This window comes from Salvelinus fontinalis, chromosome 2, assembly GCF_029448725.1.
Source record: "Salvelinus fontinalis isolate EN_2023a chromosome 2, ASM2944872v1, whole genome shotgun sequence".
Lineage (NCBI taxonomy): Eukaryota > Metazoa > Chordata > Actinopteri > Salmoniformes > Salmonidae > Salvelinus > Salvelinus fontinalis.
The window spans coordinates 76,194,619-76,211,102 of NC_074666.1; the positions used below are offsets into that span (position 1 = coordinate 76,194,619).

General features: G+C 42.0%; 1 protein-coding gene across 1 annotated transcript; it reads left to right on the top strand.

Moving 5' to 3' along the window:
* Positions 1-934: 934 nt before the first annotated feature.
* Positions 935-13,549, top strand: LOC129826383 (prostaglandin E2 receptor EP1 subtype-like). The gene is made up of 3 exons (XM_055887069.1): positions 935-1,282; positions 6,990-7,906; positions 12,357-13,549. The coding sequence occupies exons 2-3, from the start codon at positions 7,034-7,036 to the stop codon at positions 12,627-12,629; spliced, it is 1,146 nt and encodes a 381-aa protein (XP_055743044.1). The 5' UTR covers positions 935-1,282; positions 6,990-7,033; the 3' UTR covers positions 12,630-13,549.
* Positions 13,550-16,484: the final 2,935 nt, after the last annotated feature.

A 16,484-nucleotide genomic window follows, 5' to 3' on the forward strand; every position in this document is an offset into this window, starting at 1 on the left:
ATGCCACTTAATATAGTGTTTACATACCCTACATTACTCATCTCATATGTATATACTGTACTCGATACCATCTACTGCATCTTGCCTATGCCATTCTGTACCATCACTCATTCATATATTTTTATGTACATATTCTTCATCCCTTTACACTTGTGTGTATAAGGTAGTTGTTGTGAAATTGTTAGGTTAGATTACTCGTTGGTTATTACTGCATTGTCGGAACTAGAAGCACAAGCATTTCGCTACACTGGCATTAACATCTGCTAACCATGTGTATGTGACAAATAAAATTTGATTTGATTTGACCCATCGCTCCACAAAAGCCGCGCAAGGGGAACAACTACTTCAAGGTCTCAGACCGAGTGACGTCACCAATTGAAACGCTATTAGCGCGCACCCCACTAACTAGCTAGCCAATTTCACATCTGTTACATGGGGAGCAAGAAAATATAAACTAGTTGCAGGTTTTGAAATTCACCGTTTTTTACTTTTAATGCTACCCTGTGATGTCACAGAGAAACATTTTTTAAAGACTTTTCTTCCTATCTTTTTAACCACAGATCATAAAAACCCCACTGTTTTCACATATGTAGACACTGGTTTGGTGCTGGAGATTATGAACATAAGGTTGAAAAGTGGCGGAATTGCCCTTTAATAATGCTGTTATAACAAAACATTTGTCAAACTCCTGCCATCTGTTTTGTTTGAACACTGTAAGATACTGTACTTTGACATTAGGCTACATTACTTGATCTTAGGATGTTATAGTTAGTTACATGTCAACGTGTAAAGTTGGTTGTTAAATAAAATGGCTGCATTTATAGAATATCTAATTAGTTTCCAATTTATTGGGTAGGACTCCCAGTTCCCTTTCACTGAACTTCTGTAATAAAGATACATGCATTCCTCTCGCGGACTCAAGACGCCCCGGGGCTGCGTCGACGCGGTTCAAGTCTATAAAGAGGGCTGAGCAACGAAACAAACGTTGAATAGTAAATGGTTGGCTGTGCAACCTTTTGGAGACTGGGTCTTGATCTTGGTGACTGACTTCTCGTGCGGTTGTTCGCTTTGTTTTCTTTAGGAGAGAATGAGGCACTCCTCGGGATACATGACTTCACTATCAGCTCAGGTGAACCATTGTTGATAATAAGTAACATTCTCGTGGATGAATCCCTGAGTTTAAGGAACTTTTGAATAGCATGGTTCACAGTGAAATTATTTAACATCTGAAAACAAAAGGAATACATCTTCATTTGTTTCTATGGATTCACTGTTTGGTCAGGTAATATCATTATTACTTATTTCACACCATTAATGATCTTCTTGTAGCCTATGCTGCTGAACTAGCTATGAACATAAATAATAACTGTTTTGACAATGCACACAGATCCCTTTTAATTTGGACATGGTAAATCATTCAGGAAATTTACAGTGAACAACTATTAGTATTTTTTTACAAAATGGGTGAAAGTAGGGGGAAATAATTGCTTGCCTGGTCAAACGTTACACTCCATGTAATTAGTCGTTACATTTTTTATTTATTTTAATAAGTCTTTTTTAGAAGAACCATACATGTTTTTTGTTTTTCCAATAATGAGTGCACATGTATTGGGCTGAATAAGTATGATTTGATTTCGATTTTAAACCTGAAATAGTTTTCAACTCTCTCATTCATCAATGTCTTTGGGTGCTTTCGTTAAATTGCCTCCAGTGTGTCAGAGTGGCTATGTGTCGATTGTAAATTCAGAGCGTTGTCAGATTGTCTGTTCATAAATACAGAGGCTTCGCTCTCGGAGTGTTCAGAACGCACACTGGACGCTCTGGCGGAGGAGTAGGGTTGATCCGAGCGTTCTGAACTCACGACAGCAGTCAAGCACCAAAGCTAACTGGCTAAAGTTGGCTAGCTTGCTTGCTACTTCCAGACAAAATGAGAGAACACCTCACTCTGACCATTTTACTCGCCCTAGCAAAGTTGATTAGCCTGTTTTCATGTTATCTGGAGCGTTAGTGACTGCAACTGTGCTGCTTGCAACATTTAATAACGTATTTTTTTCCCGACGTTTACTGACACCGGTCATATTCAACGGGTGTTGCACGTTTGTAAATTAATCAGTTATTCTGTGCTCTGGCACACAGACGAGAGGGCTCTGAAATCGGAGTAGATAGACAGAGTGAATTTACAAACGCACCCTTTGTTAGACATTTTTGTTTTAGATTAGAAAAGCCAACGGAACAAGGACTACAAAAGCACCCTACAAAACTGTATGTAGCCTATGTCATGTTTGGCAAGGCAGGGACATTCCCCTTGTGTGTGTGTGTGTGCGCGCGCGCGTGTGTGTGTGTGTGTGTTTCTCATTAACAATGGTAAGGTATCTCTGCTACAAATCAATCCGAAATCATTGCTAGATCGATTCTGAGTAACTCATGAGAACACACATTATACAGACTAGGCACAGTATAGGATTTTATGTATACTGTACCTCATTTTGGAAGAAGTATTGTGACTCTGTTCTGTTATTCTGCATTGAAGGATGTGAAGAAGAAGGAAAAAAGTGATTTGATTGGCATTGTGTAGCTACTGCATAGGGACTACGCCTATGGGTCTGCTATCATGATAGAGCACCTTTCACAGAACGTGTGCTATGTCACTGTTAGACACGGTCAGTTTTGAAGGAGCACCTTTCACAAGAACCTTCTTGACTTGTCCTGCATTCTCAGTTTGCGGAGTACCATGAGGGGGACACTGTGTGGCATTTGTCTACAATAGGCTTTTTATAGGACACTAGCTAGGTTTCCATTCAATTCACGACAATTGGCAACAGAATATTCTAATATCCGAATAAAAACAATAGCCTATGCGCATTTTCCCACCAGAGATGTTTCCATAAAATGAATTTGTTGCGAAAAAAGCTGTGCGTGATGACGTAGTGCACATTAAAACAACTTTTGCGGTTAAACTCCCATTTACCAAAATAGAAAATACAAGCTAAATGTGTTTCCATCGCATTTTCAACTCTACTGGTGGTTTTGTCCCCCCACAAAAAAAAAATTTATATAGCGAATGTGCCCACTCTTGTCTTGATATGTGCGCTCTAGCGAACAGCTCCCAGATAGGCCTACAGTCCGGGTAGACTACCTACATGATGCAATTATTTATGGAGAAGAGCGAGATTATTTTTATTTGTCAAATGGTAGCCAAGCACGATCATCATGTCACCAGAATAAGACTATCGATATTTATTGGAAAGGAACATCAAGCTCATCACCTTCCACTTTCATCACCATGTGAAGTTCATCATCTGTTGCCTAATAAACTGCATGCTTTCCCAACCCGATTCCTAGTGGAAAGACATCACACCATATCATCGGTACCTCCAAGTGTATTTCGATATGATGGTTATTTTATCAATATTTGCGCATAAAAGCGTTTCCACAGCCATTTCTTGCATAATTAACTTCACCAACTCAAAAAGTTACCAATTTATCTCGCTTATTTTTTTTGGTCCACATTTGGACATTTTATGACACATTTTAAGCCATCCGGCCTGTCATGACATTTTTTATCCAACATATACAGTGCATTCGGAAAGTATTCAGACAGACCCCTTGACTTTTTTCAAATTTTGTTTCATTACAGCCTTATTCTAAAATGGATTAAATCGTTTTCCCCCCTCATCAATCTACACACAATACCACATAGAGACAAAGCAAAAACAGGTTTTTAGAAATTGTTGCAAATTCATAAAAATAAAAAATAAAAGCGAAAGGGGAAATATTACATTTACATAAGTATTTAAACCTCTTTGGGCTAGACATGCTGGTAGCGCCCCACCTCCACAACATCTGGTGAAATTGCAGAGCGCGAAATTCAAAATACAAAAGCCGCAATATTAAACATTCATGAAAATACAAGTGTCATACATAATTTAAAAGCTTAACTTCTTGTTAATCAAGCCGCTTTGTCAGATTTCAAAAATGCTTTACGGCGAAAGCATACCATGCGATTATCTGAGGACAGTGCCTCGCGTACAAAAGCATTAAAAACATTTTCCAAACCAGCAGAGGGGTCACGAAAGTCAGAAATAGCGATAAAATAAATAATTTACCTTTGAAGATCTTCCTCTGTTTGCAATCCCAAGGGTCCCAGCTACATAACAAATGGTTGTTTTGTTCGATAAAGTCCTTCTTTATATCCTAAAAAAGTAAGTTTAGTTGGCGCGCTTGATTCAGTAATCCACCTGTTCCCCTCGTTCAAAATGCATACAAGGGAATCCCTGTAACGGGCTTCCTCCTTCTCCTCATCCGAAGAGGAGTAGCAAGGATTAGACCAAAATGCAGCGTTGCGATAAGACATGATTTTTAATAAACAAAACAGAAAACACGACGAACACTTGAATAATTACAAAACAACAAACGACGTAGACAGACCTGGACGACGAACCCAAGGAGACGTACTGGAGGCCATATATGTAGAGCCGGCTTCATGGCACTTGGCTCAATGCCTAATCTAGCCCTACCAGTGCGGGGAGGTGGAATAACCCGCACCGGGCTATGAACACGTACAGGAGACACCGTGCGCTCTACTGCTACTTAGCCCCCTCCCCAAGAAATTTTTGGGATTTCTTCACGGGCTTCCGTGCTAGCCGCGTACCTTCATATCTCCGCTCCTGGGCTGTGGCTGCCTCCTTCTCCTCCCCAGAGCGGCGATTCACTCCCACCTTAGCCCATGGTCCTTTTCCTTCTATGATTTCCTCCCAACTCCAGAAATCCTGCAATCCTTGTTTCGTGGACCACTGTTCATGGTCCCGCTGCTTGGTCCGGGTTTGGTGGGTGGTTCTGTAACGGGCTTCCTCCTTACGAACTTACATGAAACACGAAGAACGCATGAACAGGAAAACTGACTACATAAAACGAACAAACAAACAAAACCGAAACAGTCCCGTGTGGCGTAACATACACTGACACAGGAGACAACCACCCACCACAATCAATGTGAAAACACCTACCTTAATATGGCTCTCAATCAGAGGAAATGAAAACCACCTGCCTCTAATTGAGAACCATATCAGGTCACCCTTTACCAACATAGAAACACATAACATAGACTGCCCACCCAAACTCACGCCCTGACCGACTAACACATACAAAATAACAGAAAACCAGTCAGAAACGTGACAATCCCAAAAGTTCCCAAAAGTCCAAACAAGTCAAACAACGTTTCTAATCAATCCTCAGGTACCCTAATATGTAAATAAATTATAACATTTAAGATGTAGAATAGTGTGTTTAATACCAGAGATAAATAACGAAGTGTGGAACACTACAGTCAAAATGAGACCCACCTAGAAAAACTACAAATTCTATCTCATTTTTCAAAAAACAAGCCTGGAACCCTTTCTAAAGACTGTTGACATCTAGTGGAAGCCATAGGAATTGCAATCTGGGAGTTATTCCTTTGAATCTCCCAGAAACAAGGATTTGAATGGGCTGTGACCTCAACAAAATAAAAAATCCGTATGGATTCTCCTCAGATTTTCGCCTGGAAAATCAGTTCTGTTATACTCACAGACATTATTGTAACAGTTTTAGAAACTTCAGAGTGTTTTCTATACAATACTACCAACATATGCACATCCTAGCTTCTGGGCCTGAGTAACAGGCAGTTTACTTTGGGCACCTCCGAATACTGCCCCCTGTTCCGAAGAAGTTAAGACCCTCAGTGACATTCAGAGACTTGTCCTGAAGCCACTCCTGTGTTGTCTTAGCTGTGTGCTTAGGTTCATTGTCCTGCTGGAAGGTGAACCTTTGCCCCAGTTTGAGGTCCTAAGCGCTCTGAAGCAGGTTTTCATCAAGGATCTCTCTGTACTTTGCTCCGTTCATCTTTACCTTGATCCTGACTAGTCTCCCAGTCCCTGCCACTGAAAAACATCCCCACATCATGATGCTGCCACCACCATGTTCACCGTAGGGCTGGTGCCAGGTTTCCTCCAGACGCTTGGTATTCATGCCAAAGGGTTCAAACTTGGTTACATCAGACCAGATAATCTTGTTTCTCATGGTCTCCAAGCGGGCTGTCAAGTGCCTTTTACTCAGGAGTGACTTCCGTCTGGCCACTCTACCATAAAGACCAGATTGGTGGAGTGCTGCAGTGATGGTTGTCCTTCTGGAAGGTTCTCCCATCTCCAGAGAGGATCTCTGGAGCTCTGTCAGAGTGACCATCGAGTTATTGGTCACCTCCCTGACCAAGCTCTTCTCCCTCTATTGCTCAGTTAGGCTGGGCGGCCAGCTCTAGGAATAGTCTTGGTGGTTCCAAGCTTCTTTCATTTTAGAATGATGGAGGCCACTGTATTCTTGGGGACCTTCAATAATACAGAAATAAAAAATTTTGGTACCCTTCCCCAGATCTGTGCCTCGACACAATCCTGTCTCGGAGCTCTAAGGACAATTTCTTCGACCTCATGGCTTGTTTTTTTCTCTGACAGGGGATGTTTGTGCCTTTCCAAATCATGTCCAATGAAGTTGTAGAAACATCTCAAGGATGATCAATGAAAACAGGGTGCACCTGAGGTCAATTTTGAGTCTCATAGCAAAGGGTCTGAATACTTACGTAAATGAGGTATTTCTGTTTTTTGTTTTTAATAAATTAACAAAAATTGCTTTGTCATTATGAGGTATTGTTTATAGATTGATGTGGAAAATGTTGTATTTAATCAATTTTAGAATAAGGCTGTAACGTAACAAAATGTGGGAAAAGTCAAGGGGTCTGAATATTTTCCGAATACACTGTACTTTTCTCGCATAATAAGGTTGGATGGAAACCTGGTTTATGACAGAAAAAACATATTTACATAATGCAGGATAATATTTATTGTTGTTAGGTAATAACAGAATACTGAATGAGTTTTCATTTCACCAGTAAACTTTGTAGTTATTCAATGTACCAGGTCAACTGGTCAGTATATTAATCATAACACCTTTCCTATTTTCAGTGCCCTCTCATTCTGAGGACCCCGATGACTACCTGAGGCCAGTGATGTTGGCCATGCAGCACTACAACTCCTCAGGCCTGGCTGCCCCCAATCTCCTCCCCAACCAGACCTGGGGGGTGGAGGGGGTGCCGGCCATGGCCTGGAGGGCAAACATCACCACAGAGAGGCCCATGTCTCCCCCCAGTAACCCCACTGCAGCTGGCCTCTCTATGACCCTGGGCATCCTGTCCAACATCGTGGCCCTGGTCATCCTGGCGAAAGCCTACGCCCGTCTGCGCCGCCGCTCCAAGGCCACCTTCCTGCTCTTCGCCAGTTCCCTGGTGGCCACAGACTTTGCCGGCCACATCATCCCCGGTGCCCTGGTGTTGAGGCTGTACTCAGCTGGGGCTGCGACTGGGCCCTTAGCTCGCGCTGCCACCGATGCCCCCTGCCAGTTCCTAGGGGGTAGCATGGTGTTCTTCGGCTTGTGCCCATTGTTCCTGGGCTGTGCCATGGCTGCTGAGCGCTGCCTGGGTGTCACACAGCCCCTGCTCCATGCCTCACTGGTCACCACGGCTCGCACCAAGATGGCACTAGCTCTCATCTGGCTGCTGGCTCTGTGTGTGGCCTTCCTGCCCTTCTTCAGGCTGGGGGCCTACACCTACCAGTACCCCCGGACCTGGTGCTTCATCAGGGTCCTGGGAGAGACTCGGGAGACGGACGTGGCCTTTGTCATGCTGTTCTCTGGACTGGGCCTGGCCTCTCTGACTGTGGCCCTGGTGTGTAATACCATCAGTGGGGTCACGCTGGTGCTTGCCAGACTGCGTAAGAAGTGTAAGACCTGCTACCGTCGCTCAGCCAAGTCCCATGACATTGAGATGGTGGCCCAGCTGGTGGGCATTATGATCACTTCTTGCATCTGCTGGAGCCCCCTGCTGGTAAGTTGGAAAAGTTCAGTTCACTGAAGCTTACAATTCTGCAAGAATTAGGGTAGGGGTCAAAACTATCTTTATTGTGTTCCATTCGGGAATTAAGGTCTCTTTTCAATCCTTATCATGGAAATTCAGCGCTACAGCGTGATTGAAAGGCAATGCTCCCACGTTAGCGGCTACTGCATCCACGGTAAACACTTCGTACGTCTGCTCAATCGGGAAATCCCACATGAAAAAAGACTAGTATGCTATGGTATAAATCAGGGCTCTCCAACACTGTTCCTGGAAAGCTGCCTTCTTGTAGGTTTTTGCTCCAAATCCCAATCTAGCGCACCTGATTCTATTAAGTATCTGGTTGATAAACTGAATCAGGTTAGTTACAACTGGTGTTGGAGTGAAAACCTACGGGAGTGTCGCTCTCCAGGAGCTGGGTTGGAGAGCCCTGGTTTAAATACTATAGTATTCACTGTAGGGATTTTGCAGACTTCACTGTAGTATTCACTGTAGTCTTTGCAAGACATTCATGTAGTACTTACTATGGTCTTTTTGTTTTATTATCTTTGACATTGAAGTAGAGACTTTCTCCCTCATGAAACCTACTAAATGAGCACAAATTCAATAACCTGTAAGTCAATCATCCAGTCTGAAATCTTAACAAATAACAAATATTCAACACTTCTGCTATTTTTTGTTACATAATATCTTCTATACCTGGCATGTAGGTTTCTCACTTATGGGTGGCACAAATTGGGATATGGGGGATGGGAATGGGCAGGGTATATACAAATTAAATACTGTCATCTTTACTATAGTAAAAAAGGTTTGTGTTTGTGCGGACTGTAGTGTTTTTGCGGACATTACTGTAGTATTTACTACAATGTTCTTTTGCGGATCATACTGTAATATTAACTGTAGTATTCTACAGCATACTACAACATTCTATAGTAAGTACTACACATGATTGAGGGATACTACCATGTGTAGTATAGTATTCAACAGTATACTACAGTTTACTATAGAATTCTATAGTAAACTGTAGTAATTTTTCATGTGTGTTACATTTACATTTCTATTGCGCTTCAGCAATACAGATTGAATAGAGCCTGTGGGAAAAGTTACAGGTGAGAAGAGGGGGGGATGAATGAGCCAATTGGAAGCTGGGGATGATTACTTGACCATAATGGTATGAGGGCCAGATTGGAAATGTAGCCAGGACACCAAGGTTAACACCACTACTCTTAAGACAAGTGCATTGGGATTTTTAGTGACCACAGAGTCGGGACACCTGTTTAACGTCTCACCCAAAAGACGGCACCCTGCACAGGGAAATGTCCCCAATCACTGCCCTGGGATCTTTTTGTTTTTGACCAGAGGAAAGAGTGCCTCTTACTGGCCCTCCAACATCGCTTCCAGAGCATCTGGTCGCCCAACCAGGGCCAACCAGGACCGACCCACCCTGTTAAGCTTCAGAGACAAACCAGTCGTGAGATGCAGGGTGGTAAAAGCATAAAATAATATTGTAAAAATGCTCAGCTAACAAAAGTAATTAATCTCCAAGATATTCTGCCCCATAAACTCAAAGGCCTGAAATAATATAGAAAATCTCTGCTAACAATCCAGTAATATTTCATCCTCTTTTTGTAAACCTTCTGAAATAGACACTTTCCAGTTCCCAGTCATAAACACTATGATTCAGAATACTGCACCTAAAACAGATGGATAGACATGGTGCACTGCACCAAGGGAATAAATGAATAGTCATGGTGGGCCCTTGCATTGACTAGATGGAATAAACTATAAATTATTTAAGGGAATGCCATTATGAAGGGCTTGAATAACAGATTTCAGATTGGGTGACATTGAAAATGTTACAGCTTCTCTCCTTTTTCATTCTTCTGGGAAAGAGGAATATTAGCCAGAGCTAAAATAATTTCATACAAACTCATGATGATGGTTTGATTATTTTTTAATCACAGATATTTTTTTTTACAATTACAATACTAAGAATTTTGTATAAACTGTTAATATGTCATATCAATTGTTCAGGTCCAATTTAAAAGTAACCATTCATTTTGACACATACTGTGAGAAGTGAAAGAGGACAGACTATAAACCATGCTTCAAATTATGGCGGCCTGTTACTTGTCATCACTGGGTCTGTTAAAACTTAAGAGTAGCCTTGAGCACCCCCCACCCCCCTCCTGTTCCTCCTCCCAAAAAGTATGCATTGTTCTTTATTTAGAACATTATGTCAAATCAAATTGATTTATAAAGCCCTTCTTACATCAGCTGATATCTCAAAGTGCTGTACAGAAACCCAGCCTAAAACCCCAAACAGCAAACAATGCAGGTGTAGAAGCATGTTATGTGCATTACAAATGTCTATTAATGGTTTTCTCACCTGGAAGACGTTAAGCTAATTAATGTCAGTAGTTGACCTGTTGATTTGCACAATACTGCACAAAAGTTGGGCCCAAATACACTGCTCAAAAAAATAAAGGGAACACTTAAACAACACAATGTAACTCCAAGTCAATCACACTTCTGTGAAATCAAACTGTCCACTTAGGAAGCAACACTGATTGACAATAAATTTCACATGCTGTTGTGCAAATGGAATAGACAAAAGGTGGAAATTATAGGCAATTAGCAAGACACCCCCCAAAACAGGAGTGATTCTGCAGGTGGTGACCACAGACAACTTCTCAGTTCCTATGCTTCCTGGCTGATGTTTTGGTCACTTTTGAATGCTGGCGGTGCGCTCACTCTAGTGGTAGCATGAGACGGAGTCTACAACCCACACAAGTGGCTCAGGTAGTGCAGTTCATCCAGGATGGCACATCAATGCGAACTGTGGCAAAAAGGTTTGCTGTGTCTGTCAGCGTAGTGTCCAGAGCATGCAGGCGCTACCAGGAGACAGGCCAGTACATCAGGAGACGGGGAGGATGCCGTAGGAGGGCAACAACCCAGCAGCAGGACCGCTACCTCCGCCTTTGTGCAAGGAGGTGCACTGCCAGCGCCCTGCAAAATGACCTCCAGCAGGCCACAAATGTGCATGTGTCTGCTCAAACGGTTAGAAACAGACTCCATGAGGGTGGTATGAGGGCCCGACGTCCACAGGTGGGGGTTGTGCTTACAGCCCAACACCGTGCAGGACGTTTGGCATTTGCCAGAGAACACCAAGATTGGCAAATTCGCCACTGGCGCCCTGTGCTCTTCACAGATGAAAGCAGGTTCACACTGAGCACATGAGCACATGTGACAGACGTGACAGAGTCTGGAGACGCCGTGGAGAACGTTCTGCTGCCTGCAACATCCTCCAGCATGACCGGTTTGGCGATGGGTCAGTCATGGTGTGGGGTGGCATTTCTTTGTGGGGCCGCACAGCCCTCCATGTGCTCGCCAGAGGTAGCCTGACTGCCATTAGGTACCGAGATGAGATCCTCAGACCCCTTGTGAGACCATATGCTGACACATGCACATTTGTGGCCTCCTGGAGGTCATTTTGCAGGGCTCTGGCATTGCACCTCCTTGCACTAAGGCGGAGGTACCGGTCCTGCTGCTGGGTTGTTGCCCTCCTACGGCCTCCTCCACGTCTCCTGATGTACTGGCCTGTCTCCTGGTAGGGCCTCCATGCTCTGGACACTACGCTGACAGACACAGCAAACCTTTTTGCCACAGTTCGCATTGATGTGCCATCCTGGATGAACTGCACTACCTGAGCCACTTGTGTGGGTTGTAGACTCCGTCTCATGCTACCACTAGAGTGAGAGCACCGCCAGCATTCAAAAGTGACCAAAACATCAGCCAGGAAGCATAGGAACTGAGAAGTGGTCTGTGGTCACCACCTGCAGAATCACTCCTGTTTTGGGGGGTGTCTTACTAATTGCCTATAATTTCCACCTTTTGTCTATTCCATTTGCACAACAGCATGTGAAATTTATTGTCAATCAGTGTTGCTTCCTAAGTGGACAGTTTGATTTCACAGAAGTGTGATTGACTTGGAGTTACATTGTGTTGTTTAAGTGTTCCCTTTATTTTTTTGAGCAGTGTATAATTACTGATGTGTGAACTAAATAGGAATGGCTTAGCATACATTTATTACTGTTGGGGAGATGTAAGAACCATTACATAGGCATTGTTTGTGCTTAAAATCTCTTAATAAGCTATGGCCAATTGTTAAAAAAATTGTAAATAAGATTTATCAGGCTACAATTCTGAGCCTGTGATTTCTAACATCAGTAAAGCTATTCATAGGAAGACGTTGTGAAGATGCATTTTGACTGCTCCATTTATTCATTTTTTTGTTAACATGTGGCAATCTACAGTGTCAGGTAATGTAGATAAATTACTAGTAGTGTATGCAGATTGATGCAAATATATATACACCAGCTGAACATATCTATATCCTGCACAACCACTGTAAAACTAACCTAGGTATCTGTGTTACTTGCAGATCTTTGGCCTGATGTCAGTCACACGGTCCTATAGTGGTTCCATAGGCAATGACCAGGACACATACAGGAGGTTGATGGTGATGGGCGTCCGGCTGGCCTCCTGGAACCAGATCCTGGACCCCTGGGTCTACATCTTGCTGCGCCGGTCCGTGCTGAGGAAGATCTATCGCATCACCAAGAGCCGGGCCAGCTTCAAGAACAGCACCTTCCGCCATTGGGACATCAGCTCCTTCCAGAACTCTGAGAAAATAAACACTGTCAACAGGATCTGAGGGAGAAGAAAAGACACAGACAGAAAGAGACTGGCATCTTATCATGGTCCTTTGTTGTTCTTGGTGCTTTATTTACCACCCAACTCAACATGCTGGATTGAGGAGAAGACTGAACATCCAGCAGTAGGATCTAACAGCAGTGTTGGTGTATCACACAAAAGGAAATACCTATTGACTATAAGACATATATTCCTTTATTGAGAACTGTGTGGGTCTGCCTGACTGTGAAAGTCTATGGGGTTTGGGATTGAAATCATCATCCTCCAGATCTTGGATCTCTTTCAGATTGATTTGATTGGCCAGTAAGACCTGCTTTTGACTGCTGTGTGGAGAAGTCTCATAATTTTATGGGAAACCGCCAAGCCAGACTATACTCAAACAAATTAAATGTCATAAATGGATTTATAACAAAAAAATCTGACCAAGTAAGGACAGTATGCCTCACCTGGATACTGGAGACATAGCACAGATAATTCTGCCCAAGGAGAAAGGTTTGTTGTAAGTGTCTAATAGGTCACGCAACATGAGTCTTTCTCTGTGTACATAACAGTACATGAAAGGAAGCTGCCTATAAGATATCAACAACAGACATCTCAAATTATATATACGTGTGTGTGTTACTGTCAGTGTTTTTTGGAGTTCATACTTTGTTTGTTTGTGGAAATGTCAAAGTGCACTTTGACACGTCATGAAGTCAGTGGCACTATGCCAAAGCAAAGTAAAGGCTGTGCTTTTACCTGTGCTTGAAGATGTGAAAGACATATAGTATGTGTCAAACTTGTAATGCTATTGACGTGTGAATTGTGTGTGTGTGTATTTATTGCTTATATTGTTTCCCCAATTGTCTGGGGACCTAAATTAAGCTACGTGTTGCAAAAGCTATAGAATTTAATGTTGTTTAATAAAGTTTAAATTGCCGGTTAACATTTTTTACTGAAAAACATATATGATTTTCTTTTTCTTTAAAAATAAATGTATCCTAGCCACCGTCCCCGCAGGAGGTTGTGGCTTTTGATAGGCCGTCATTGTAAATAATAATTTGTTCTTAACAGACTTGCCTAGTTAAATAAAAATAAAATAAAATAAACCACAAAATGGCCTGTCAGGGTCATACCACCATGGTGCTAATCCCAGGAGAGAACAGAGGTGTGGAAAATGTCCTCTGACAGGGGAAGTAGAACAGAAATTATCTCAGTATAGGTATGAATTGATACAAGTTTTCATTTCTCCATCAATTGCAATGGTTGTAATGAATGTTAATTATTACTGAGTAAAGTGGTCTGTAATGGCTCATATTGATGAACTACCACAAATAATGTCCTGCAATACACACAACGCCTTACAATTACATTAATTTTGTCTGGAGTTTATGGAATTCTATGAATTTAGGTTTGCTTGTATAGTAGTAGGTAACAGTACAGAAGACAATGACACAAGTACACAAATGGAGTCTTATACCCTGACTACACCGCTCGCGTTGCGTGCGCGAGCGTTGCAAAATGAATTTAGTAATCTATGTTATTCAATTATTGCACCCACACTGCTCGAGCGTCTCCTCATTGGTTATACCCACGTGGGTGATTGACAGACGAACTGTTGCCGGTTGTCGTGGTAATACTATGAAAGTTTAGATGCCAATCACCATATAAGTTAAACGATGGAAAGGCCAGGAGAGATGACTAGAAATGATTCGGTTGACCGTTTTTATGTGTGGATTAATTGTCGGAGTAGAGGACCTTGTGCATTTCAGGTAAAATAACAACTCAATGTTTATATCCCAGGACAAATTAGTTAGCAACAGCAAGCTAGCTAAATAGGACAAATTAGCTAGCGAGTGCAAGCTAAATTGCCATAAATGTTTAATGCTTTTCGATCTGTCCCCAAATTCATGTCATTGGTTCAGAGTTTGTTTTGATATTTTAACCTGCGTGTCGTGATCGCGTTTGGTGTAGGGGGACAAAATAAATGTATGCACGATGGTGCACGTGCGCAGCCCAGTTTTGGTTCCGTGTTAGATCTTTGCTCGTGTCTAAAGTGCAACAGTGCTTTCACAGGATTAGATATGTTGCTGACAGTTACACAAAACTGACAAAAACAATTACAAACAATGCTTCTTCATGAAAGAAAATAAAGAACACTTAGCCACTGCATTCAAACATAAACAGTAAATATTTTAGATACACAAATATAATGAACAAAATATAAACGCAACATGTAAAGTGTTGGTCCCATGTTTCATAAGCGGAAATAAAAGATCACAGAAATGTTCCATACGCACAAAAGGCTTATTTCTTTCAAATTTTGTGCACAAATTTGTTTACATGCCTGTTAGTGAGTGTTTCTCTTTCGCCAAGATAATACATCCACCTGACAGGTCTGGAAAATCAAGAAGCTGATTAAATAGCATGATTATTACACGTGTGCTGGGGACAATAAAAGTATTCTCTAAAACGTGCAGTTTTGTAACACAACACAATGCCACAGATATCTCAAGATTTGAAGAAGCATGCAGTTGGCATGCTGACTGCAGGAATGTCCACCAGAGCTGTTGCCAGAAAATGTCATATTTATTTCTCTACCATAGCCAGCCGCCTCCAACTTCATTTTAGAGAATTTGGCAGGATGTCCAACTGGCCTCACAACCGCAGACCACATGTATGGCGTCGTGTGGGCGAGCGGTTTGCTAATGTCAATGCTGTGAACAGAGTGCCCAATGTTAGCGCTGGTGTTATATTATGGGCAGGCATAAACTACGGACAACCAACACAATTGCATTTTATCGATGGCAATTTGCACAGAGATACCGTGACAAGATCCTGAGGTCCATTGTCATCAAATCAAATTGCATTGGTCACATACACATATGTATCAGATGTTATTGCGGGTGTAGCGAAATGCTTGTGTTCCTAGCTCCAACAGTGCAGTAATATCTAACAATTCACAACAATACACACAAATCTAAAGTAAAAGAATGGAGTTAAGAAATATATAAATATTAGGACTAGCAATGTCGGAGTGGTATTGCCTAAAATACGGTAGAATAGAATACAGTAAATACATATGAAATGAGTAAAGTAGTACGTAAACATTAAAGCAGTATGACATGCCATTCGTCCGCCGCCATCATCTCATGTTTCAACATGATAATGCACAGCCCCATGTCGGAAGGATCTGTACACAATTCCTGGAAGCTGCAAATTTCCTAGTTCGCCTGCATACTCACCAGACATTGAGCATGTTGAAAGATGCTCTGGATCGACGTGTACGACAGCGTATTCCAGTTCCCGCCAATTTCCAGCAACTTCTCACAGCCATTGAAGAGGAGAGGGACAACATTCCACAGGCCACAATCAACAGCATGATCAATTCTATGCATGAGCCAAATGGTTGTCACACCAGATACTGAATGGTTTTCTGATCCATGCCATACCCTTTTTTTCAAGGTGTCTGTGACCAAAAAATGCATATCTGTTTTCCCAGTCATGTGAAATCCATAGATTAGGGCCTAATGAATTTATTTAAATTGACTGATTTCCTTATATGAACTCAGTCAGTAAAATATTATAAATTGTTGTATGTTGCGTTCATATTTTTGTTCAGGTAACTTTAAGTCACCTTAATGGAATCCAGATTAAAACATGGTAAATTAAAACACACCTAAAAATCTTGTCATGATTCCTGCATTTTCACAGACCCTGGGTCTGTGTGAATGATTAGCTGCTCTTGTGCAGGGAAATTCATTAACACTTCACGCCTCTTTAATTTGAAATGCGAACAGTCCCCATGGTTTAAACCCCCTTTCCCCTCCAAATGTGCCAATCACCCACTGATATGTATAAAGGAGCCTGCAAGAAA